The 23,772-nt window shown below is 42.6% G+C and overlaps 1 protein-coding gene and 1 long non-coding RNA gene across 2 annotated transcripts in view; one reads left to right on the top strand and one right to left on the bottom strand.

The window, feature by feature from the left end:
• Nucleotides 1–630: 630 nt before the first annotated feature.
• On the bottom strand, nucleotides 631–9,580 carry IL2 (interleukin 2). The gene is made up of 5 exons (XM_021008335.2): nucleotides 9,514–9,580; nucleotides 5,846–5,973; nucleotides 5,704–5,751; nucleotides 2,974–3,111; nucleotides 631–910 (listed from the first exon to the last, which is right to left on the bottom strand). Exons 1-5 carry the CDS (start codon nucleotides 9,578–9,580, stop codon nucleotides 806–808), a joined length of 486 nt encoding a protein of 161 aa, XP_020863994.2. The 3' UTR covers nucleotides 631–805.
• Nucleotides 9,581–12,959: 3,379 nt separating this feature from the next.
• The window catches only part of LOC110222959 (uncharacterized), a 107,604-nt gene continuing 96,791 nt past the window's right edge, over nucleotides 12,960–23,772 (top strand). Inside the window, exon 1 of the long non-coding RNA XR_002328541.1 lies at nucleotides 12,960–13,080. This is a non-coding gene — a long non-coding RNA (uncharacterized LOC110222959). The remainder of the gene's footprint in view (nucleotides 13,081–23,772) is intronic.

The raw sequence follows: 23,772 nt of genomic DNA on the forward strand, positions 1-23,772 counted from the left end.
AGAACCCCTGCTTTAGGGGCAGCTAGGTGGTGCAGTGGATAGAGCACTGGCTCTAAAGTCAGGAGGACCCAAGTTCAAATACGGCCTCAGACCAAACACTTGACGCTTACTAGCTGTGTGACCCTGGGCAAGTCACTTAACCCCAATTGCCGAAAAAAGAAAAAAAAAGAACCCCTGCTTTAGATGTATGTCCCATCAGTCATTCCATTTCCTTCCCCCACTTCTTATCCCAAGCTTTAGACTTTCCCTCTGCTGGTTCCTTCCCTGAGGCTTGTGAACATGCCTAGGTCTCTGCCCCATGTGACCTTCATTTATCCTTGCTATTTCCTCAAGTTATTGTCCTGTGTTTTTACTGCCTTTCATTGCCACAATCCTGAGAAGAAAACCCACTTCTTATTCCTTACATATCCCAACTGGTGGAAAGTGAAACGGATCCATGTTTTATTTAAAAAGTTAATTTTAAAAAAAAATCAAAGAATATCCGAGTGCCTTCTATGTATACAAGACAAATACACAAAGTAACCAGACTTGTTGTTATCCATCATCAAATTTATTAAATAACTTTACTGACCTACGCAGACGTTACATTTAACAAGTTATAATTTAATAAATAATGTTTGAGATGATAACTTAAAGTAGTTTTCGAGCCCGTAGGGCTTACAGTTAGGATCATAAGATCTGTTGTGTTCATTATCTGACAACTAAGGCCAATTGCAGTAAAAGATAGTAAACTATACATTCAGAAATAAATTATAAAATTTAAATATTTAAATAAATAACTTCACCTAGACAATTAGGTAAGTAATCATTGAGTTAGTGCTCTGAGTTTTCGGGAGAAGGAAACAAATTCTTTAAAAAATCCTTCGATCTTCATTTTGGTGGCATAATGACACTGGGTTGTTTCTGTTCCCTAAAACAAAAAAAACAAGGAAATGCCATGTGACTCCTTAAAAATTACCTTTAAATGGGCTTCTCGTTTAGGAGAGCAGACCCTACCCAATCCAGAACGGTTTCTTTTCAAACACTGAGCATTCTTACTTCAGGACCTTAAGTCTCTGTGGCTTTTGTGGTGCGCACATGCTTTCTCCTGAAGGGCATCACAACCCCTTACAACGCAGTAGACAGTCTTTGAGAGTTAAAACTGCCCCCCTCCCCCATTCATCCACCTGCAGCTGACGTGGTGAGGAATCTGTCCCAACGACAGTGGACAGGAGACGCACAGACAGACCGACACTGCACACGTTCAGGCCCTGGAGTTACGGTGGTAGACCACCGAGCAAAAGCCTAACCACCTGATTTAGGGCGGATTTGAGGGCAAGGAAGGGCAGTGCTCAGCTGCTTCTGTACCACTGCTCCCTTATCCACTAGTCCAACACAATCCCTAGAATTCCTGACCTCTGCAAGATGTACTACCCAGTACTGACTGTACAGACCATGCTGCCTGCTTTGCTCAAAAGAAAGACTTTATTCCTGCAATAGAGTTAGCCACCAAGCTGAGAAGGAAAACCTTGGTCCACAGTGGTATGTGAAGGAAAGGTTATAGCCAGTTACTAAGCTAGGAACACTACCTTAGAGGAACCAAAAGTGATATAATAATAAAGTGGATGGAACTTATTTTTTTCAAGTGATACAATAATAAAGTGGATGGAACTTATTTTTTTCAAGTGATACAATAATAAAGTGGATAGAACTTATTTTTTTTAAAAAATAAAGTGAATAGAACTTAGTGGATAGAATTTAAGAATGTGGTCCAATAAACCCACTGGATCTTTTTTTTTTCAGACTAATTGCTATTTAATTATATACCGTACCATTATATACTCATCCATACTGAATTAAATTTTATTAGGTTTGGCCCAATGAGTGGGCATCAAAATCTTTTTAGATTATAATTCTCACATCTAGTAGTTAACTGTCCTTCCTGCCTTTGTATCATTTAATGAGTATAGCATCTATGGTTTTCTCCAAGTCAGTGATAAAAATATTAAATAGCCCAGGGCTAAGCTTAGATCCCTGGGTTATCTACTAAATGATGCTTCCCTTTTATGTAAAAGGACCTTAGGATCCTGGAAGTATTACTGGGAAAAGAAATTATGTTGAAACCATATTTATGTGGTCTGTAGGTGACTTGGATTCTTTGTTGGGCAACCTCTGTGCAATGTAAGACAGCTGATGTCAGTCTCTGATAAATAGTTTGGGGTGGAAAAGATTTAAACTGTTGAGTAAGATTAAATTTGTCTATTTTCCCTGAATTTTCATTTTTGAGTTGGATTATCCCTGACTAGAGGTGGTTAGGTGATGCTGTAGATAGAGTGCTGGGCCTGGACTCAGGAAAACTCAATTTCCTGGATTCAAATCCAGCCTCAGACACTTCCTAGCTGTGTGACCCTGGTCAAGTCACTTACCCCTGTTTGCCCTAGTTTCCTCATCTCTAAAGTGAGTTGGAGAAGGAAATGGCAAACCACTCCAGTATCTTTGCCAAGAAAACCCCAGATAGGGTCATGAAGAGTCTGACGTGACTGAACAATAGACAAAGATTATCCTTGACCTTCCTTATGGTAGATATTGAAAATGGCCTGTATTCTCCACAGTGCTCAGGATGGTGTTACTATTGGTGTAGGAGTTAAAGCTGGTTAGAACTCAGCAAATCATTGAGAGCTCCCCAATATAATGTGTGGGAGGGGACCCTATATTTTATACTTCAAGCCCATCAACCAGAACCTAAATGCCCCAAATATAATGTCACTTCCAAGATCTCTCGTCAAAAAAGTGACATTAAGTGGTTAATTTTAAACATGGGTGTGATAGTCAAATGCATAGGTAGTATGTCCCCAAACACCAGAAGGGTGAATACCTCTTAATCCTGTATCATAGCACTAGTCTACACTGTTGTTAATCTTCTGGTTCTTTAGGATATAGTATCTTTTCTCTTGCATTAAGTTTCCAAGAAATAAAAAATAATAATGTCCTTACCGTTAAGCTGTTAACTGTCTCATTAATGTTGTTGATATGTTCCTGAATAGTCTGAGCATCTTTTGATTCATATTTCAATGCGCCAACCACAGGGTTCAGTTCTTTAGTGAAACACTGCAGATCTGACATGCTACTGGTCTGGAGTCAAAAGAGTAAGAGTCATTTTCACTTTAACTTTTTTTGTTTTTTAAGTTGTACATCACAAGTTGAGATTCTGTAAGCCCAGAGAGGGAAAAGCTGTGGTATGGAGAATTATCCTTATCCCCTCGCCAGAGGAGCAGGGTAGGGCAGGTTTTCTCCCTTCCAAACCCTGAAGATTGATTGTAGTATAGGAATTAGACTGGTTTTGTTTGCAGTCTTATATATAACTATGATTGTGTCACACATAATCGAGTGTTAAGTATTTGTTTCTTTGTTTTTATTGCTGCATTTTTCTCCAGCCCCATCCTCAAAATACATCATATGTGAAAGATTCTGAAATAACTTACTTGCTTTAAGCCTTACATTCAACTTTCTGTTAACACTAATAGTCTTACATTTACGTAGTGCCTTGTAGTTTACAAAGCACTTGCACACGTAAGAGGCTTTTAGGTGGCACAGTGGATAGAGTGTTGAGGTCAGGAAGACCTAAATTAAAATCCAACCTCAGACACTTATTAACTGTGTGACCTGGGGCAAGTCACTTAACCTGTGTCTTCCTCAGTTTCCTCTTCTGAAGAATGAGGATAATACTAGCATCTGCCTGTCAGGTTTGTTGGGAGGATAAAAACTGTAATGATATCTGGAAATTGTTTTGCAAAGCTTAAAGCATTACATAAATGCTACATACACACATGTACATATATATACACTAGCATTTCATTTGTCTACGTATCTATGTATTGCTCTAAATCTGTATCTAGTTCCAGACAGCAACTGTGAATTGGACAAGGGTTGTTCTCCGCTTCTCTCTGTCTCTGTCTCTCTTCCTCTCTGTCTCGCTCTCTCTGTTTCCCTCTCTCTAAATAAGGAAGTTAACTTAGAGAGCTTAAGTGACTGATTAAATAAAGGTCACAAATGTAGTTAACATCGGAGATGAGAGCAGAACCCCAGTCTTCTGACTGCTAGGTTGGTTCTTTCTTTTATGAGAAGGCAACAACAACAATAATAATAAAAGCTAACATTTATAAAGTGGTTTACCTACGTTGTTGTGTCTGACCCTCACTACTTATGAGGGAGATGTGATTACTATTGCCTTTTTAAAGATGGGAAAACAGGGGCAGCTAGGTGACGCAGTGGATAGAGCACCAACCCTGGATTCAGGAAGACCTGAGTTCAGATCCGGCCTCGGACACATAACGCTTACTAGCTGTTTAGCTCTGGGCAAGTCATTTAACCCTAATTGCTTCACAACCCTCCCAAAGAAAAGAATTGAGGAAAAAATGTTATCACTCAAATACTCAGGACTTAGGATATAGTATATTCATGTCACAATCATATAAATTGATTTTTTAAAAAATCTGAGAAACTAACTGAAAGAGGTTGATTGACCTGCCCAGGGACCCATCATGCTAGTTAGAATAAGAGGCAGGATTGGAACTCAGGTCTTCCTGACAGTCCAGTGCTCTCTATGTTTCAGGTTGTTAAAATGATTCGCTTTTTAACCAACTAGACTGGGGCCCAGAAAAACAAAACTTTAAGACTTAGAAATCGTGTGGCATCTTAAACCCTAGAAGGACAAAGTCTTAACAAACCTGCTCTCAACTGTTAGCTTACCAGATACCACCTCCACCTCCTCCTTTAATGAAAGAGTTTGGTGTGTCTACCACACCCGGGCGTGTGCTGTTGGGGGAGGACCCTCCTGGCTCTGGGTGCTCTCTAGTATTAGAGGCTTAGAAAAAGTGCCTCTCTGAATCAGCGGAGAGAGTGTCCTCACCTGGGAGTTCTCAAGAACGTTTGCTGTCTCCACACAGAATGAGAATCGGGCGGTTTCTATGTTTAAAGTTCACTGTGAAGCATTGCCATTTGTGTGATAAAATGATTATCTACGAATATGTATGTATACAGATAGATCGTAGAGATCTGAAAGTCTGTCATTTCATTGGTGTGGGTAATACCGCCCTGAAGGAAACCCCTTCCACTAATACAGATCAGCAATCTTTTCTAAGGTATGATTGGCCCAGAGTTACACAAGCTGTGTGTGTTGCAGGCTGATTTTACTCTATGTTCCTGACCCTGTTGGGCGGGGTGGGTGTTGACTACACCTGGTCACCCCTGAGTAATAATGGTAACAGCTGATGCTTATCCAGGACTTTAAAGCTTGCCACACACTTAACACATCTGATCTCATTTGACCCTTGGGTCCGATACAGTGCTATAGTCAATATTGATTTCCAGTTTTGAAGAAATGTTTTTAAGCATTTATGAAATCTAAAACAACATAGTTATCTAATAGAAAACAAAACACTGCTCCAAAAGAAAAGTAGATGTTCTTTCTCATTTTCTTCTTCAGTTTATGTGGGATGGGGGAAGGGTATAGGTAATTGTTATCTGTCTACCCAAATACATATAACCCAGATTTTATTGTTTTGTACTTAGAAAGTACAGGATAATTTTTTTTAACACATTCCCCTAGAGCTGACTTAAATCTTGGATGATAAAGTCATCAGATAATAGCTTTGCAAAAAATTCTACTTCCTAATGATCTTAAATTGAAAATGTCCAAAATTTCGTATGGAAAATGTTACTTACATTACTTGGGATGTAGAGTTCATATTTCTTCATCCTTTCTGATACAGTCTAAGGAAGTAAAAATGTCATTAATAAAATGAACATCCCATGAGAATGAATTCAGTACAATGTTTTTAGGTCTTAAAAACAGCGAGATACTTACCTTGAGTTTTTGTTGGACCTCCATTAAGTCACGTAGTAAGTACTCCAGCACGGTGGTGGGAGGAGGCAATGTCGGAGCCCCATTGGCAAGCAGAAGAAGAGTTAGTGCAATACAGGACAAGAGCAGACCTTGTTCATTGTGTCAGGAGCTGAGTAACTTCAGGTTACTCTGCGTAGTGATTAGAGGGTTGAATGGAAGCCCGTAAACCAGAGGGACAATTTATATCGTTAATTCTGGAAAAAGTATCCTGGGGGTGTTAAAGAATTTTACATATTACACATTTTCAAAGGCCTTTCTTTACCTGTGTGGCAAGAATCATCACCTTTCATTTTCCTCTTCTGATGACTCTTTGGAATTTCTTTTAACCCTCGTAAGCACTGACTGAATGGATGCGGTGAAATCCCTCTTGGTTACTGTAGCCCACACTAAGTGGGCTACTTAGCTGCATTTGAAGTTTTCTGCATGAACCAATTTTTCCTCTTCTTTCATTAAAGGGGTTACAGAGGTTGCTCATGAAAATTTTCTCTTTGTCATAAAACCATATCGAGCAGCACCTTTCAGTGGACATGTGCAGGGGGAGAAATATAAACAGATAAACAAAATAGAATTTTAGATTTGTTGATTAAACAGGAAGAATATTGGTTTCCTGTTTCAGGGTGGTTTTGCCTTTCTTCTCCTACAAAGACTGAGCTAATGCCTACAAAGTGATGTGAGCAGAAATGACTTGTTTTACACAGTCAGCCGGGGAAATAGTGGTATTTCAATCTATAAACTAAGCATCGTATAAATGTGATTCAGTTAAGCCAGTTAATTGAAGAGCATGCTTTCTTGAATTCTACTTACTGTAAATATGTAGAAACTCCATTTAAGTAAGATAGACTCATAGCTGAAATGTTCCTCAGAGGTCATCTGGTCCAGCTCCCACCTAGACATAGATGATCTGCTGCATGCCAGCTGTGTGTCCTTGGGTTCTACACATAAAGTGTCAAACTCAGATAGAAATGGAGGTCATAAATCCACACATGGGCAGCAGCTAAATGGCGCAGTGGACAGAGTGCTGGGCCTGGAGTCAGGAAGACCTGAGTTCAAATCCAGCCTTAGACACATGCTAGCTGTGTGACACTAGGCTAGTCACTTCACCCTGGTGGTCTCAGTTTCCTCATCTGTAAAAATTGCTGGAGAAGGAAATGGCAAACCACCCCAGTATCTCTGCCAAGAAAACCTCAAAAGGGGCGTGAAGAGTCGGACACAACTGAAAAATGACTGAACAAGAGCTCACATAAGGAGCCCTGGGTCCCATATTGACTTAGTTTTATTTTATTATTTTATTTTTTTGTGAGGCAGTCGGGGTTAAGTGACTTGCCCAAGGTCACACAGCTAGTAAGTGTCAAGTGTCTGTGGCTGGATTTGAACTCAGGTCCTCCACATTTGAACTCAGGTCTTCCTGACTCCAAGGCTGGAATTCTATCCACTGCGCCACCTAGCTGCCCCCTTGACTTAGTTTTAAAATGTAATGTTATCTAGGTTTTATTGTATTTTCCTCTATTTTGTTAAATATTTCCCAAATACTTATTATTTTTTCTTTTTTAAATTAATTTATTTTGCTTTATCAACAATCACTTCCATATGCTTTTGAGTTGAAAATTTTTCTCCCCCTTCCTCCCCCCCACCCTCCCCAAGAAGGCGCACAATCTGACATAGGCTTTACATTTACGTACCCATTAAACATTTTCACATTAGTGAAGTTGTAAGTAAAAATTAAAACCAATAGGAGGAACCATCAGAAAGATGAAACAAAACTCAACAGCAGGTAAAAATAAGTGATAGCGATTTGACTTCCATAGTTCTTTCTTTGGATGTGGACAGCATTTTCCATCCCGAGGGCCTCTGGAGATGTCTTAGATCCTCGTAATGCTGAGAAGGGCTCAGTTTAACAATCTTAGTCATTGCATAACGTGGCTGCTATTGTGTACAAAGTCCTCTTGGTTCTGCTCACTTCACTCAGCATCAGACCATATAAGTCTTTCCAGGTTTTTCTGAAGTCAGCCTGTTCATCATTTCTTATAGCACCATAGTATTCCATTACATTCATATACTACAGCTTGCTCAGCCATTCCCCAATGGATGGGCATCCTCTCAATTTTCAGTTCTTTGCCACCCAAATACATTTTAAATGTGTTCAAACTACACAGGAATGTTATGTTTGACCCTTCTATTCTAGGCACTTTAAGATTATTAAGTTGAACAAGAGGAGTTGATGGAGGGGGGCTCTTCACTGGGGAGTACGCCTTAGTGCCTCTGTAGGAGTTGGGTCCATTTCCATGCAATAGGGTCTCATCAAGTTTTTTCTTTTTTTCTTGCCAGAATTCATTACTATACTCATTATTCACATTTGTGTGATTTATAAGGTACTTTACATTATACAAAGCCCTTTCTCATTAAAGCTCAGTGAAGTGGGTACTGCAAAGGATAGTATTCTCATGAGAGGCTCGTGGAAGGGTATTTTAGCTACAGCAAGGGCTTATGTAGCACAAGAAAAAAATACCTCTCAGAGCCTGAGCCATATGACCAGAGAGTAATTTAGGTTGGGGAGAGAGGTGATAATAGCTAACTCTTTGAGATTTACGAAACGCTTTACATATGTAAAGTCATCTGATCCTCCCAACGACTCTCTGAGATTGGTGCTATTTTTAACCCATATTTTACAGATAGGGAAACTGAGGCTGATATGTTATGACTTGCCCAGGGTCACACAGCTAGAAAATGTCTCAGGCAGGATTAGAATTCAGGTCCTGATTCCAAGTCTAAGAGATATTTATTGTGCCAGCTGCCTGATCAGTAATACCACTGAGCTCTTTTATTTAAATCTATCCCATCTATTTGCCTATCAGTCTCTGTCATCTCTCTGTCTATATATCTATTTGCCATACAGTTTCAGGGGAAGGACATAGGACTTAGAGTCAAAGAAGCTATGTCCAAGTCTTGGTTCTCCTATTATTTTCCTGGGTGACCTTGAACAGATCCCTTCTCTGAGTCTCAGTTTCCTTATCTGTAAAAGGGGATTGGAAAAGGGATTCCTAATATATGCACTACCCACCTTGGGAGGTGATTGTCAGGAAAGTACTTTGTAAAATCCTATACAGAGTGAACTATTATTTTTATAATTAATACAAAATTACCATTACAAATCTTTGTCAAGAATCATAGCTCCTCAGGTGGGGATATGGATGAAGGGGGTGATGAAAAAGGACTTATGGAGAATGAAGGCATCAAAGGGCCGATTCTATGACTGCTCTTCTGGCTAGCAGAAAATACAAGCTCATCTTGGACCTTCCAGGGCTAAACCACAAGGTTCGTCTTGTGTGGAGGGAAAGGGCTGCTTAATCCTCCTCGCATCAGCTTTGTGATAGCGGGCTGAGGAACTCATGGGCTCATCCTGCCATTTTTAGCTCAGACAATCACCCTTCCAGAGTGGAAAAATGAAGGCCCACACACTTTTCTGTGTGGGAGCCTTTCCAATGAGACCTTTGATGTGCTCACAGAGTCTTTGTCTTCAAAATTCCATAACTCTTTCCAGTCAAGATAGGGGAAGGCCCCAAAGAGTCCAGCCTCGTTTCTGGGACCCAGTGCCCATCGGTCTCCACTGCTGGGCAGCTGGCACAACCTACCTGTGCGGAAGGCAGCTGAATGGTTTCGTTTTTGAAACGCTGAAGGAGATGCTGCTCTTTCTGACATACTTTCGCTTTTTACCTTGACTCTGACACAGAGGCTGCCTTCTGGCTGCGGTGGTTATGGTGCCAGTGTACTCTATTAACCACGACAAGAGTGACGTGCCTCCTACTTTCTCTTTGAAGATGGAGTGAGTGTCACCCAATGAAAACTGACCTGGGGTAGCCTTTCCTAGTTCTGTGGTAGCTTTCCTGATCCTTCATCCGAAGCCTCTAGTTACTGTGCTCAGTGCTCGCTCTGTAGGCACTTGGGGACATTTGTTGGGGTGTTCTCTCTAGCCCCCTCCTCGGTTGATATTGTCACTTCCTAGACACAGATCTTTAATATGTTTCTTATTTTGATTTATAATAATCCCATTGCTTTCTGAGGAAAGGAGAAATATTTCATTTAACTCAATATATCAAGTATTTCTTAAGAGCCTCCTATTGTTCCAGTCCCCTGGGATAGGGAGACAAAATTGAATGAGATAATTACCCTCAGGGGTGGAGGGGGGGGGGAAGGATATATCACATACAATCAGCTCTCTGGGATTTCTAGGAGGGAGGATGCACCCAGCTGGGACTTATCAGATAAGTCTTAGAGATTTGGCCTCATACTTAGACAGGTGAAGTCACTTGCTCATAATCACTCATCTTGTGTGGGAAGTGGCATTTGAACCCAGATCTTTCTGACTCCAAGGCCAGCATTCTGTATCCACTAATCAATGCGGCTGATGTGACGGATAATAGAAGTCTGGACTGTTGTGTCTTCAAAGGATATGCTTTCGTGCTTTGGGTAACAGTAATAATAAATATTTACATCTCACTTTCTATATGTCAGGCACTTTGATAAGCCCTTTACAAATATCATCTCACTTGATTCTCACAAGAACCCTGCAAGGTAGGTGCTATTATCCCCATTTTACAGATGGGGAAACCAAGGTTAAGTGATTTGTCCAGTGTTTACTGATTTCTGAGGTGTAAGCGCTCACTCTGAAAACTGAACAATTAGCTCTTCTGATCCAGCACACCCTTGCATATATTATATACATATACGTCGAGGATATCAGAGAAAGGTACAGCTGGGGGGAGGTGAACCAGTCATGGAGCGAGAGTGCGAGAAAACCAGCAGAGAGTCCATGAGTTTGGCAGGTATGCGGTAGCAAGGGCTCTCTTGGCGCATCAAGCAAGACCTCGGGGAGGCCTTACAAGAGGGCGTAGACATTGGCGCAGGTCAAGTATCATCTACATGAAGCCCTCTCTAATCCCCCCAAACTCTAGTCCCTCCTCTCCCAAATCCCCTTCTGTTTTGCTAGTTTGTATATGTTTGAGTTTAGGCTGCATAGATTTTTATTTGGACTTGTCTCTTCCGTTAGAATGTAAGGTTCTGGCGAGGAGAGATTGTTTCGTTCTTTGTCCTTGTGTCCCCAGAGCCTAACACAGCAGGCACTTAATAAATGCTCGGTAATGGCTAGATGATGATTTCACACCATGGAATGGGGCGGTTGGGCTGTGCTCTGTGCTCTAGGAAGGAATCACCCACATAGGTGAGATCGTAGAGCCGTCAACCCAGCATACGCCGAAGGACTTTTATTAAGTTATGACAAAAGGATTATGTGATTTTACTGGTCACGTGTCTCCTCATCGCATACATCAGTGGTCCTGGGACACTAGACTCAGTCTATTGATGGAAATGTTTGAGGCTTTTCTGCCAGAAAGATCTCTGTTGGCACAGCCTTTAAAACCCTGGGGAGACCTCCGTGCCACAAAGCTGTGTTGGCGTAGACTTTGGTAGGGCCTTCTTTATCATCTTTTTTTTTTTTTGGTTAGGCAATGGTTAAGTGACTTGCCCAGGGTCACACAGCTATTTTAGTGTTATATGTCTGAGGCTGGATTTGAACTTGGGTCCTCCTGACTCCAGGGCTGGTGCTCTAACCACTGCGCCCCCCCCTTTATCATCTTTTAAAAATTTTTATGGGAATGACCCATCTCAGGGGTCTGCTGTAGGAAAATACAAGAGGGAAACAGGAAAGCTTTCGCAAACCATTTTGTACAGCAGACTGTTAACTGAGCCGTGACTGAAGGTCAAGAGAAAGAGTACAAGACTGTTGTTTCTGTTGCTCGTTACAGAAACTATTTGGCTCGGTACAGCAAAATGTGGCTTTCCAATAAGTTGTCTTAAGCATGTGTTAAAATGATGCATGATTTAAAAAATGTAGCTACAGCAATCCTCTGACTATTAACATCAAAGTAGCCATAAAAAAGGGGAACGGTAGGGTTTCCCAGGATGTTTACTATTGTCATGGGGAATGCTTTACACAGGGCTCAGATGGGAGAGGTACTCCCTATAGATGGGGAGGTGGCCAGTTCCCCTTTGGAGATGACATTGTATGGATTGTATCAAACCCAGAACGTCGGGAGGCACCTCTAAGAGCTCCATGATGGCTATTGGGCATGCCATAGATGGCATGCAGTTGTCTACACGTCAGTACCGTATGTGGAATGAGCCCTGAAGATTGACAGTGACTTGAACCCAGTCGATCCTTGGTACAAAAATATGCATGAATGCATGCATGTCTGGGAATAACCAGAATTCCAGTTTGTTCACTCGGAAGAGGAGCTGATACCCTAGTCTTCACTACCGATTCTGCTTTATCACTCCAATCAGGAGAATAAAAAGTACAAATAATCAGAAAAAATAGCCAGCTTTTTAACATGGTTTTTCTGCCAGTGATGCCATGTGGCTGGAAACTCTGTCACACCACAGTTGTCCCAAAGGTCAGTGGTGGGGTGCTTAGGGTCAGAAGTTTACTGGCCCTTATTTTCAGCAGTGACCTAAGTAAAGAAGTGGCACCAGGCACGTATGTATCAGAGGAAAAACGGGTTTCACGGAGGAGATGGGCTGGTCGTCTGGTGAGAGTGAGAGATAATAGATGCACAGTGTGAATGAAAGATAATAGATACACAGCGTGAGTACCATCCCTTCTGCTATCCTCTTTTCCCCCAAATAGTTGCAAAATCCATTCTTCGAGTTCCTTGCCAAGCACAGCTCCTTTGAATGTTTGTTTCCCGTAACTTCTGCATTCATCTGTCATTAATCTGCTTCTCAGCAAATACTTCTTACTATGTGCCAGGCACTGTGTTGGACACTGGAGTTACAAGGAAAGACAAAAACAGACCCTGCTGTCCGGGAGCTTACCTTCGAAAGGGAGACACCATGTAAATAACCAGAAGCCTGTGAAGCAGAGTAGAGAGAAGGCACAGTGTCAGAAGGCTCTGCAGCTGCGGGGTGGGGAGGGAACCAGGAAAGACCACCTGCAGAAGGTGGGGTGTGAGCTGAGTCAGGAAGGAAGTCGGGGGAGCTACGAGGTGGCAGTGAGGGGGGAGAGCGTTCCAGGCAGGGGGGACAGCTAGTGCACAGCTGCTGAGAGGGGAGGTAGAATGACCCATCTGAGGAGCTGCGAGAAGGCTGGCTGTGCTGCCCCGTAAGTGTGAGAAGACTGAAAAGGGGAGCCTGGAGGCTGTGATGTAAGTTCCAAACAGAGGAACTGACCTTTGCTCCTGTAGGTCACGGGGAGCCCCTGGAGCTCATTGAGTTGGGACAAGGTCAGAGGTAACATTTACAGAAAGTCACTCTGGCTGCCAAAAGGAGGGTGGATTGGAGTGGGGAGAGACTGGAGGCAGAAAGGCTAGTTAGAAGTTTTGACCGTCATCCAGGTGAGAGGGGATGAGGGTCTGAACTGGCTGGATGGGTGCAGAGAAAGGAACGTAGACAAGAGGTGTAAGGGGAGAGAGAACTTGTGGCGATGGATTGGATTTGGGGGGTCATGAGTGAGAGGAAGGAGGTGAAGATGGCACCTGGGTTGTAAGGCTGGGTGATGGGGAGGATGGTGCTACCATTGACAGTAAGGGGGTACCAGGAAAGAAGGGTGGGTTTGGGGGGAAATGTTATGTACGTGTTGAGTTTGAGATGCCTGTGGGATCCAGTCTGAGGCGTGTAAAAGGCAGTTGATCATGAGAGACTGGAGTGGAGGATACATGGTAGGGATGTTCATGTATATGTGTATGCATGTGCACAAACGCATGTAAGATGTGTTGTCTTGCACGTGCATATCTACATACACATGCACGTACACACAATGAACATATATGTTGCGTGTGCATGTATGTGTGTGTGTGTGTCTGCCTGCCTTGCTATAGATATAGGTAGATTTACACATGCACACTTCTGTGTGTGTATGCATACCAGGAAGCCACATCAATCTGGCTAAAGGCCATCAGGAAACTGTCTTGAGCCGTAGCTCTCTGATCCAGTCAAACCTTAGCTCCCTGACTTTTTAGGGAAAGAATTTACCCAGCCTCCAAGGCAGAAAGAGGCAGCAGCGCTAGGGTCTAGTGACCCAACATTGCATCCTTCCTAACCCTTTGACATGAAAGGTTCACAGAATCTTTTTTTCTGAACCATCTACAAGTCTAGGGTCTATGTCAGATTCGTTCTGGGATAGAAAGTGGTCACTTCCTCAAGGAAATCCTCTCTTCCTCTTCATCAGCACTGTCACCACCCTAATTCAGGACCTTATCACTTGTCACATGAACTCATGTAAACCTCCCATCTGGCCTCCCTGGCTCCAGGTGCTCCCCTTTCCAGCCCATCCTCCATGTCCCTGCCCTTATAACCTTCTTAATTTGAGGGTCACTCTCCCATCCCCAAACCTCCATTTACCAACAAAGTACAAACTCCTTAGTACAGTGGATATTTCAGGTCCTCCATAATCTGACTTCATTTTACCTTTCCGGCAGTATTTCCTGACTCTTCTTCACATCCTTTCCATCGCTGACAAATTGTCCTTCTCACCCTGTCTTGCTGCCATCTTTCCCTTGCCTCTGTTTCCACGCTTTTGCTGACCCATTCTCTGTTCCTGGAATGAACTCCTCCTTTCCTTCTGTTGAAATCATTCCCTTCAAGTCCCAGTTCAGGAGTCACTTCTTCCTAGATCTTTTCCCCAAGATCTCTTTCTCCCTCTAACTGGAAAGTGATTTTATTTCCCATCCCTAAGCTTCTCCTAGCATTTGGCATAGATCTCTCCCTCGTCCTTATTTTCAAATTTGTATTCTAGATATTTATGTCTTATTTACTAGGTTATAAGTTCCTTGTGGACAGGGCTTGACTGGGTCTGATTCCATCTTTGTGTTCTTAGTATTTAGCACAATACCTTGCATGTACTTAGTAAAGGTTGAATTTGAATCTTTGGAATCTTAGATGTCTTTAGTATGACCTAGGAATTTTTTGGTTATTTCATTCATTCATTGACATCACTATGTTGGAGTCAAATTATAGTGCATCAGATTGTGGCTAATCAGACCAGTACAAGCTTGGAATGCCATACTACAGGTGGGGCAAAAATAGTCCATGTGAACATTTGGGGTGGATTCTCTAAATGGGCGCATCTCGCTTTTCCTTTGAGCTACTTCAATTCTGCTTTGCTCAGAGAGCACAGCACCTTCTCTGCTGAGGGCACCCCAGGCTGGGTGGTCCTATGCCAGTGTCTTCCATGTCATGCAGTCAATTTGGTCTATCATTTCGTTGATATAGGAAATTCTTCAATGAGGAAACTCTCCCTGCCAATGTAGATTGAACACTTCCGTGCAGTTCATAGTCTTCAGTGCCTAGAATGTTGAGGGGTCACCCAGAACAGTATGTGTCAGAGGGATGCTTGTGCCAGGTCTGAACTTGCCTTCAATGCCTAGCATACAACATTGTCTCTCCTCAAAATGGATGTAAGTAGGGGAGCTAGGTGGCGCAGTGGATAGAGTTCTGGCCTTGAAGTCAGAAGGACATGAGTTCAGATCCAGTCTCAAACGCATGACACTTACTAGCCGTGTGATCCTGGGCAAGTCACTTAAAACCCCAATTGCCTCACCAAAAAAAAAAAGTGCAAAAAAAAAAATGGATGTAAGTAAAGTGGGATGGCCATTGTGACTTCTAAGCACATTCCAGGTACTTGATGAAAGGGTTCCCCTTTAATGGATTTACTTGCAAAATGGACATACATAGCAAAACTCTACTGTATCTCACGTAATCTCAGGAATTTCAACTAGGAGCTGCGTAAATTAAGGACAGATGGGGGCGACCATTTAGCAATCACTCTATATATTTTTAAAAGTTTAAATTTTCTGATTCTGAGTGTTTTTGGAGGATGATGGAGTTACCAGAACACCTGGCTTATGGAAAAAAATCTCATCTTTCCTTTGTTTACTTGGCTGCTCCCCAAGTCTGGGGGAAAGCTCTCTCTCTTAAGAGATTTCCTTTTCCTTTCTAGCTGTATTGAAAATTTGATCTTTGTTGTGGTAATCTACAGGAAAAAAATAAAACAAAACACAGTTTTCTCTTGTTAAGACATGTCTATAAAATCTTGTAGTAATGAAGCTTTTTTTCATTTTTTTTTTTAAACTCAGATGCATTTTATTGTGTTTTGGCCAAAAGACCTTTTTTGGTTCTGAATGCTCTGTGCTCCATCTGGGCTTCCCCCAGTCCTCGCATGGCTTCAGGTGAACCCTCTTCATTGTTCCACCCCCTCCCACACAGGTTTGAAAAATTCTTTTTCCCTCTTAACGCCCCAACCCTGGCTGCCGTTGGCTTGAGAGACTCTTCTTTTCCCGTGCTTATCAGGAATATCTAGATTGAGGTCTGTATATTCTTAGAATATTACATGCAGGTATGGATGTATATATGCCTGCTCAATCCTTCCCCTTACCCCCAAGGGCTTTCACCACGTGGCCCCAACCTGCCTTCCCAGGAGACAGTAACCAAACCAACCAAGCAAGGTACACAGGTAGAGATTACACGTGGCCAAGGGGCTCCTTCCAACTGTGCTGCCCTCCCTCCTCCCCTCTGCCTCTTACAGTCCTTCCCAAGCCTCCTTCCAAGCTCAGTGCAAGTACCCCATGAGCACCTCCAGTCGCTGGTGCTCTCTTTGTCCCCTAAAATTGCCATGCGTTCATTTTGATTCTGTCTTATATATACTTATATGTGTATGTGTTAACCTTCTCCCCTGCGCCCCCTCAGTAAACTGTATGCTCCTTGAGGGCAGGCATTGTCTCCTTTTTGCCTTTCTGTCCCCAGCACCTAACAGAGTCCCAGGCACATGGTAGTCACTTAATAAATACTCATTGATTGATTGAAGTCGATTTTCTGCAAACTCAGTTTGACTTCTTAAAGGAGAAGAGTTCCCTCTGGAGGAGATTGATTAGATAATGCATAAAGCCACAGTGCCTGGGAATGTAGCCAGGGTAAGGATGAATCTCCCCCTTGAGAAATAAATCATGCCCCAGAGATTTAGGAGGATTTTAATGTCTCCTCATATGAAGGACTCATTCCTTTTCCTTGTAGGAAGTACCTAAGACTTAAAAGGGACAATGTGTAAATGACCCTCTTCATAATCTGACTTTCACCCCGCTGTTCAACATAAGCCACCCGTTCTCAGGTCACCAGTGGTTTCCTAACCACTGAAGAACATTGATTTTTTTTTTTGCTTTTTTTTTTTTTTTTTGGTGAGGCAACTGGAGTTAAGTGACTCGTCTAGAGTCACACAGCCAGTGAGTGTTTAGTGTCTGAGGCCAGATATGGAACTCAGGTCCTCCTGACTCCAGGGCTGGTGCTCTATCCACTGCGCCACCTAGCTGCCCCAGAACACTGCTTCTTCCTAGGACCCTGGTAATCACCCAGGGCTGTCTTCTCCCTTGGTTTCTGTGATATCAGTCTCCTCTCGCCCTCTTCCTACCTCCCTGACCACTCTGTCCTGATCTCCTCTTAACACTCTGGGTTTGGAAATACCAAAGACTCTCTCTTCAGCCCTCTCTTTTCACTCTCTATTTCCTTTGCCCTTGGTACTTGCTTCAGGTATTCTGTGGAGATGATGTGAGCAATGGACACATAATAGGTGTTTAATAAAAGTTTTTGGAAGGAAGGAAGGAGGGAAGAGTGATATAAGCAGCAAGACAGTTCACCCTGGTCCTACCTGTTATAGATGACCTCATGCAGATAAACATTATCCAGCCTACAATAAGAGAGACTGAGGCAGAGGTCTGAGCCAACGGCACTTTATGAAAGGGTCCATGGTCCCTTCTAATGAAGCGGACCTCAGATCTTCCTCATGATCGGAGATGCCCCCTTCTTCCAGGGCCTTATTTTTATTGGGTTAGATATCTAGACATTCAAGAATGGCTATACCAAATACAGAATAATCCCGTTGGTTGAAGTAGGATACATAAGCTAAAACAAGCAAAATAAAATATCAGCAGGGTTATGGGTTGGGCAAAGCATGGGGTATATCCACTGATTAGATGGTTGTAAGATGGTCACCTGCTTGTGTTGGACGAGAGAGACTGGTCTGGATAAACAAACAAATAAATAAATAAATAAAAATAAGTTGGGGGACTTTCCATGTAGTTGAGTCACTGCCACACTGGGCTTGGTCGTCATGACAAGGAAAAACAAGGGTGGAGGGCCTCTAGTTAGCTTCCTCTGATTAAGCAAATGAACTTACAACCTGCCACTCACAGCTCTTAGGGCCAAATATGCAGAACTTATAAACACTACCCCTCTAGAATCGTGTCAAATTAATTGATACTAATTGGAATAGAGTAGGGGTCCTCGATGAATCAACTTTCTCACCAGTCTATGTTTCCATCAGTACTGCCATCTCCCCTGAGTTCCAGGTCCATATCTCTAATTGAATATTTGCAAATACTTGAGTAGCGATTAAAGCTTGATGGTCCCCAGGTCGATTGGCTTTTAGGCTCGGTGGCCCTATTGACTTTAAAGGACTTCGTCTTGGGAGAGGAAAAATGGCATCCAGAATCAAATTCTGACTTTGTTTGGAAGGGTAGCTTCGCCATATGACACCCACCACTTTGTAAAACTTAATGCTGAACTAGGCTCTCCCCCCAGGATAGCCTGTCAGCAGCTCAGATGCAGCATGCCCAAAATGGCATTAATTTCCTTCACTTGAAAACCTGCATCCCTTCTTAGCTGCCCCATTTTCATTAGATAAAGACATTTTACAACCAGGCTTGAAATTTCCAAGTATCTTTGACTCTTCTCTTTCCTCCCCTGTATCCAATCCATTGCCAAACACGGTCAATTCTACCTCTGAAATAATTCTTGCATCTGTCCCTTTTTTCTCCCACCGTAGCCACCTTAGTTTGGGATTTCTTTGCCCCTCACCTACACTATGGTAATGATTCTGTATTCAGATCCTGCCTTAGCTACTTACTAGCTCTGTGACCCTGGGGACGTCCCTCACCCTTTCTAAGTCTCACTTTCCCCACCTGTAAAAAAGGGGATGATAATAGCACCTACCCCACAGAGGCACAAATTAAACAAGAGAGATAGGCCAGGTTAAACCATTGGCAATGGTTTAATTAAAATGCCACATGGAGGAATTTGTATTTAATCTTAGAGGTAACAGGAGTTTGAGTAAGGGAAGTCAGACAGGAGTTTCAGGACTATCACTTGGCAATCGTGTGGAAGATGGAATGAGGAGGGGAGAGAGTGGAGGCGGTGAGAGCAATGAGGAGATTGTTGTCATTGTCTAGGTGCGAGGTGACAAAATGCTGAACCAGGGCGAAGACCATGTGAGTGTAGAGGAGATGGAGGGAAGAGAGATTGTGGAGGGAGGACCAAAGTAGGCAGCCACTGATCAGACAGGTGAGGTTAGTGAGAATAGAGGCAAACACAGCCCCGAAGTGGCAAACGCGGGTGACCGGAGGGATGGTGGCAACCTCAAGAGAAATAGAGAAGTCTGAAAGAAAGTTGGGTTGAGGAAGAAAGAGAATGAGCTCTAGTGTGGACATACTGAGTTTGAGATGCGTATCGGACAGCTAGTGGGGAATAGTCCACAGGCATTTGGTGGTCTGGGACTAGAGAGAGTCAGAGCGGGGAGCATCCACACAAAGGGATAGGATGTAGATCTTTGAAAAGAGCGGCGTCATTTGAAGGATGAAACTGGCAGCCAGATTATACGGTGCTGAGGAGCGTGTGAGAGAAGGGGAAGCAGAGGCAAGCATAGTAGGAGCAGCCTCCCTGACTCCAGGCCCAGCGCTTTATCCACTGTGCTTGCTTAACTACCAAACACCTCTTGGTTTAGGGTTCCCCCAGATTTAGAACTTTAAACCTCTTCTGTTCTCTCATGTAGATAAGTGACCAGGTAAAACGCGGAGAAACCGTCTCATTCAAATTCATTACCTCATCTACTTGCTTAATCTGTGGCTGCTTCATATATAGCTAGTCCAAAGCCTTTGAGGAAATATCTGAGATATAAGTATGTATATGTCTACATATATGTGTGTGTATCTCTCTCTCTCTCTCTCTCTCTCTCTCTCTCTCTCTCTCTCTCTATATATATATATATATATATATATATATATATATATATACACACACACACACATACATACACACACATATATATATCTCCTATCTATGGACAGAAATATCCCTTGTATAGAAAAGTTTTAGCATCAAACTCTGCATATAGTAGGCCTTTAATAAATGTGGACTGAATGAATAAATGAATGAGGACCCAGTTTCCCACCCATTGAGGAGGGGTGATGAGAGCTTGGAGTATAATCTGACTGTGCCAGGTCTCAGGGCAGCCTTTTCCTTTCATGGTAGCTTGAAGGCCATTGTCCCTGAGGATTGGGGACACCTGCTGTGGTGGCTGAAGTCCACTTGTGTCCCTCTTCCAGTGGCAAAGCTTTTGCCCCGAGTTCCCCTTCTCATGTTGGACCAGTTGCTGAGTGCCTCATTTTGCTTAAGTGTTTCCCTTGTTTGAATTAAAATACACAGGTAATAAAGGCATATTTCTTTTGACGTTACTGGCCTGTCTGCTTATCTTATGAGTCTCTGAGCCTCAAAGCAGCTGTAACAAACTGGAACAGAGTTTTAAAATGCTAATGAATCTGCTTTGGCATCCAAAAATGTAGTTTACTTGAAACTTTTTTTGATTATTATAATCATAAAAAAAGGAATGAATGAAAGAAAAATCATTTGTTAATGGTTTACTATGTGCAAAGCATTGTGACAAGTGCTAATGATACAAATGTACACACTAAAAAGCAGAGACAGCCCTTGCTGTCAGGGAGCTCACATTTTCATAGAAGTTTTATTTTTAGATACTGCGTGTGAGAAGTATCAGTTTTGTTACATGGTACTAAGAGAGAAAGAAATGGATCAGAGAAGAGTTCAGTTGTCTCTTTATGTTGAAGGAGTATTAATATAGGCTTAATAAGAGGTGCAAAGCGGAAAGATATGTCACGGAAATGAGATTAAACTTTGACATCGAACATAACAGACCTATTCTATAGTGAAAAAATGATCTATGATATTTCCCCTCCTTCCCCCAACTCAGGAGTTCTTAACCAGAAATCTACAGCCAATGGATAGAATTCAGATGAGTCTATGAATTTGAATTTTGTTTTTTTTGCATTTTGGTAACTATTTCAGTATAGCTGGTTTTCTTTGTCACCCATGTATTTTATTTTATATACTTAAAAGCATAGGCTTCCCCAGACTTTCCAAGGTGTCCATGACACCAAAAACAAGTGAAGAACCCCTGTTTTAACTCTTTCAGAACACTGACATATGGCCGTGTAAATGACCTTTTGAAATGAAAATGAAAAGAGTCACCAGGCCCCTGAGGGTGGTGGTGAGCATTGGGAGTCAGAGTAGTGGAGGTCGAAACAGAAGAGATAGCCAGGAGGGGGTGGTACAGACTGGCTGCACAGATGGGGAAATAAGGGAGGGAGTCAAGATGCAGACCAGATCTGGTACAGAGGCATATCTTAGTGATGGAGAATTTCAGTAATCCAGAACTATGCTGTGTAGTGGACACTGTCTACACCTGTCCACCTAATAACTTTTTGGTTTGTCTTAAGGTAATTTTATCTTTCTGAAGTTAGGAGAAATAATAAAAGAAACTTCTATTATGGCTCTACTTTTCACCAACAAGGATGCACTGGTTTCCAATGTGGAAATAATGGGATCTTTGAGGGAAAGTGAGTATTCTTTCCTAGAGTCTGTGATCAACAAAGAAGGAGAAACCAGATATAAACTGATCCGCCACTTAAATTTGGTCGGCGAGCTTAACTTCAGCAAGGGAAGTCAAGCCAGAAAGCATGTGAAGCTCTCAAGATTTAAATTTAGACGACAGAATGAAAAATGTGCTCCAGTGAGTTTTCTAAAAGACTAATGAAATGACGCGGGGACCTCATCAGCCGACTTATGTTTTAAAAAGGCAGAAGACGGAAACAAGAGCGTCTAACAGAGAAGGAAAATGAAAGCTGGACCGTGGACCTACAAAGAGATGGTCAGAAGGACCAAATAAAAAATGAGATGAGGCTAGGGGGCAATCTAGGAATACCAACAAAGGTTGGACTTGGTGGGTGGGGCAATATTGGAAAAAGAAAGGATCCAGAGCCAAAGGAAACTGTTGTTTGGGGCGTCTAGGATGGTGATAATCATCAAAAAGAGGAGGCAGAGCTAGTCAGTCAGTCAGTCTGGGTGACAGATAGTATGCTGAGCATGGGATTCCAAGAAAGGTAAAAGGTCGCGCTTGCTTTCAAGGAAGCCACGGACACCAGGAGGCAGGGATGAGGAGGGCGAGCATTCCAGGCGTGGGGAACAGTCATCAAGGAGGGAGACCTGAAGGCAGGAGGTGGAGCATGGTGTTCAAGGAAAATCAAGACTAGTGTCATTGGGTGGAATGGCACTTGGGGAGGAGGCTGGGTATAAGATGTAGAAAGACTGGAAAGGGGGAACAGGTTGTGAAGAGCCTCAAATGCCAAACAGGATTTCATATTTGGCCCCAGTGGTGATGGGGAACCAATGGAGTTTATTGAGTGGTGGTTATGGTGGTGGGCAGATATGGCTGGACTCACTTTAAGAAGGTCATTTTGGCAGCTGGGTGAGGGATGGGCTGGAGGGAGGAGAGATTGGTGACAGGGAGATGAATCAGTAAGCTACTGTAATAATCCATGTGTGGGGTGATGAGGGTCTGTACCAGGTTGGGTGCCAGGAAGGAGGACCTATGTGAGAGGTGTTTTGAAAGTTAAAATCAAGAGAACTTGGCAACAGATTGAGTATGGGGGTGGGATGAAAGAGAGTAAGGAGTTGAGGAAAATCTAGGTTTTGTTCCCCAGTGACCAGGGTGAGGATGGTGATACCCTCAACAGTAATAGGGGAGTTCAGAATAGGAGAAGGTTTGGAATGAAAGATAATGAGTTCAAATCCGGACATGTTGAATTTAAGATATCTATAGGACGTCCAGTCTAGGTGTCAAATAGACTTTTGGAAATGTGATGCTGGAGATCAGCAGAGAGGTTAGGGCTGGAAAAGTCTATCTGGGAGTCATCGGCACAGAGATGACAACTGAATCCATGGAAGCTGATGAGATCTCCAAGTGAAAGGTTTTAGAGGGAGAAAATAAGGGGCCCAGGGCACAGCCTGGTGGGACACCTATGGTTAGCAAATGTGACCTAGATGAAGAGCCACCAGGTCACCTTCTTCAATTCTTCAAATACTTAGAAACAGCTATCCATATTGTCTCAATTACTCTTAGAATGTTAGAGCTAGAAGAGAATTTAGAAATGTTGACTATCAAAGAGGAAAGGAAATTTAGAAGTCATCTAAAGTCATTTCCCTAACTTTACACATGAGGAACGGAGGCATAGAACATTAAAGGAACTTACCCAAAGTCTTGTAACCAGTTAGTGGCAGAATGGGCGTAGGCTATTCCAAGTGTTTGGCATTGCAGTTCACTGAGTTTCACTGCAACATAGTCAGTCAGTCAATAAGCAGGCACTGTGCAAAGTGCCAAAGATACAAAGAAAGGCAAAAACACAATTTCTGCTCTCAAGGAGCTCACATTCTGATGCAACAGCATAAGGGTAACTGTACATATAAGATACATGCAGTGTAGATAGATGGTGATCTCCAAGAGGAGGCAGTAGCAGTGTTAGGGGTGGGTCAGGGAACCAAGAAAGATCTGAAGAAGGCAAGATGTGAACTGAGTACTCTGGGAGGATAGTGGACCCTTCAATAGTAATAGGAAAGTTCAGAAGAAGGGAGGATTTTTATGAGGGGAAAGTTAATGAGCTCAATTTTGAACATATTAAGTTTCAGATGTATGTGGGATCTCCAGTTTGAGATGTCCAAGCGGT

Source organism: Phascolarctos cinereus, unplaced genomic scaffold (genome assembly GCF_003287225.1).
Source record: "Phascolarctos cinereus isolate Bilbo 61053 unplaced genomic scaffold, phaCin_HiC Scaffold_9;HRSCAF=440, whole genome shotgun sequence".
NCBI classification, from domain to species: domain Eukaryota; kingdom Metazoa; phylum Chordata; class Mammalia; order Diprotodontia; family Phascolarctidae; genus Phascolarctos; species Phascolarctos cinereus.

Bases quoted from the DNA above. Each gene is read 5' to 3' on its own strand.
- IL2 (XM_021008335.2), bottom strand. From the start codon at position 9,580: ATGTCAGAAAGAGCAGCATCTCCTTCAGCGTTTCAAAAACGAAACCAT. The intron at 5,974-9,513 runs GTAGGTTGTGCC...ACAATGAACAAG, and splicing joins TTCAGCTGCCTTCCGCACAG to GTCTGCTCTTGTCCTGTATT. The intron at 3,112-5,703 runs GTAAGTAACATT...TTTTGACTCCAG, and splicing joins AACTCTACATCCCAAGTAAT to ACCAGTAGCATGTCAGATCT.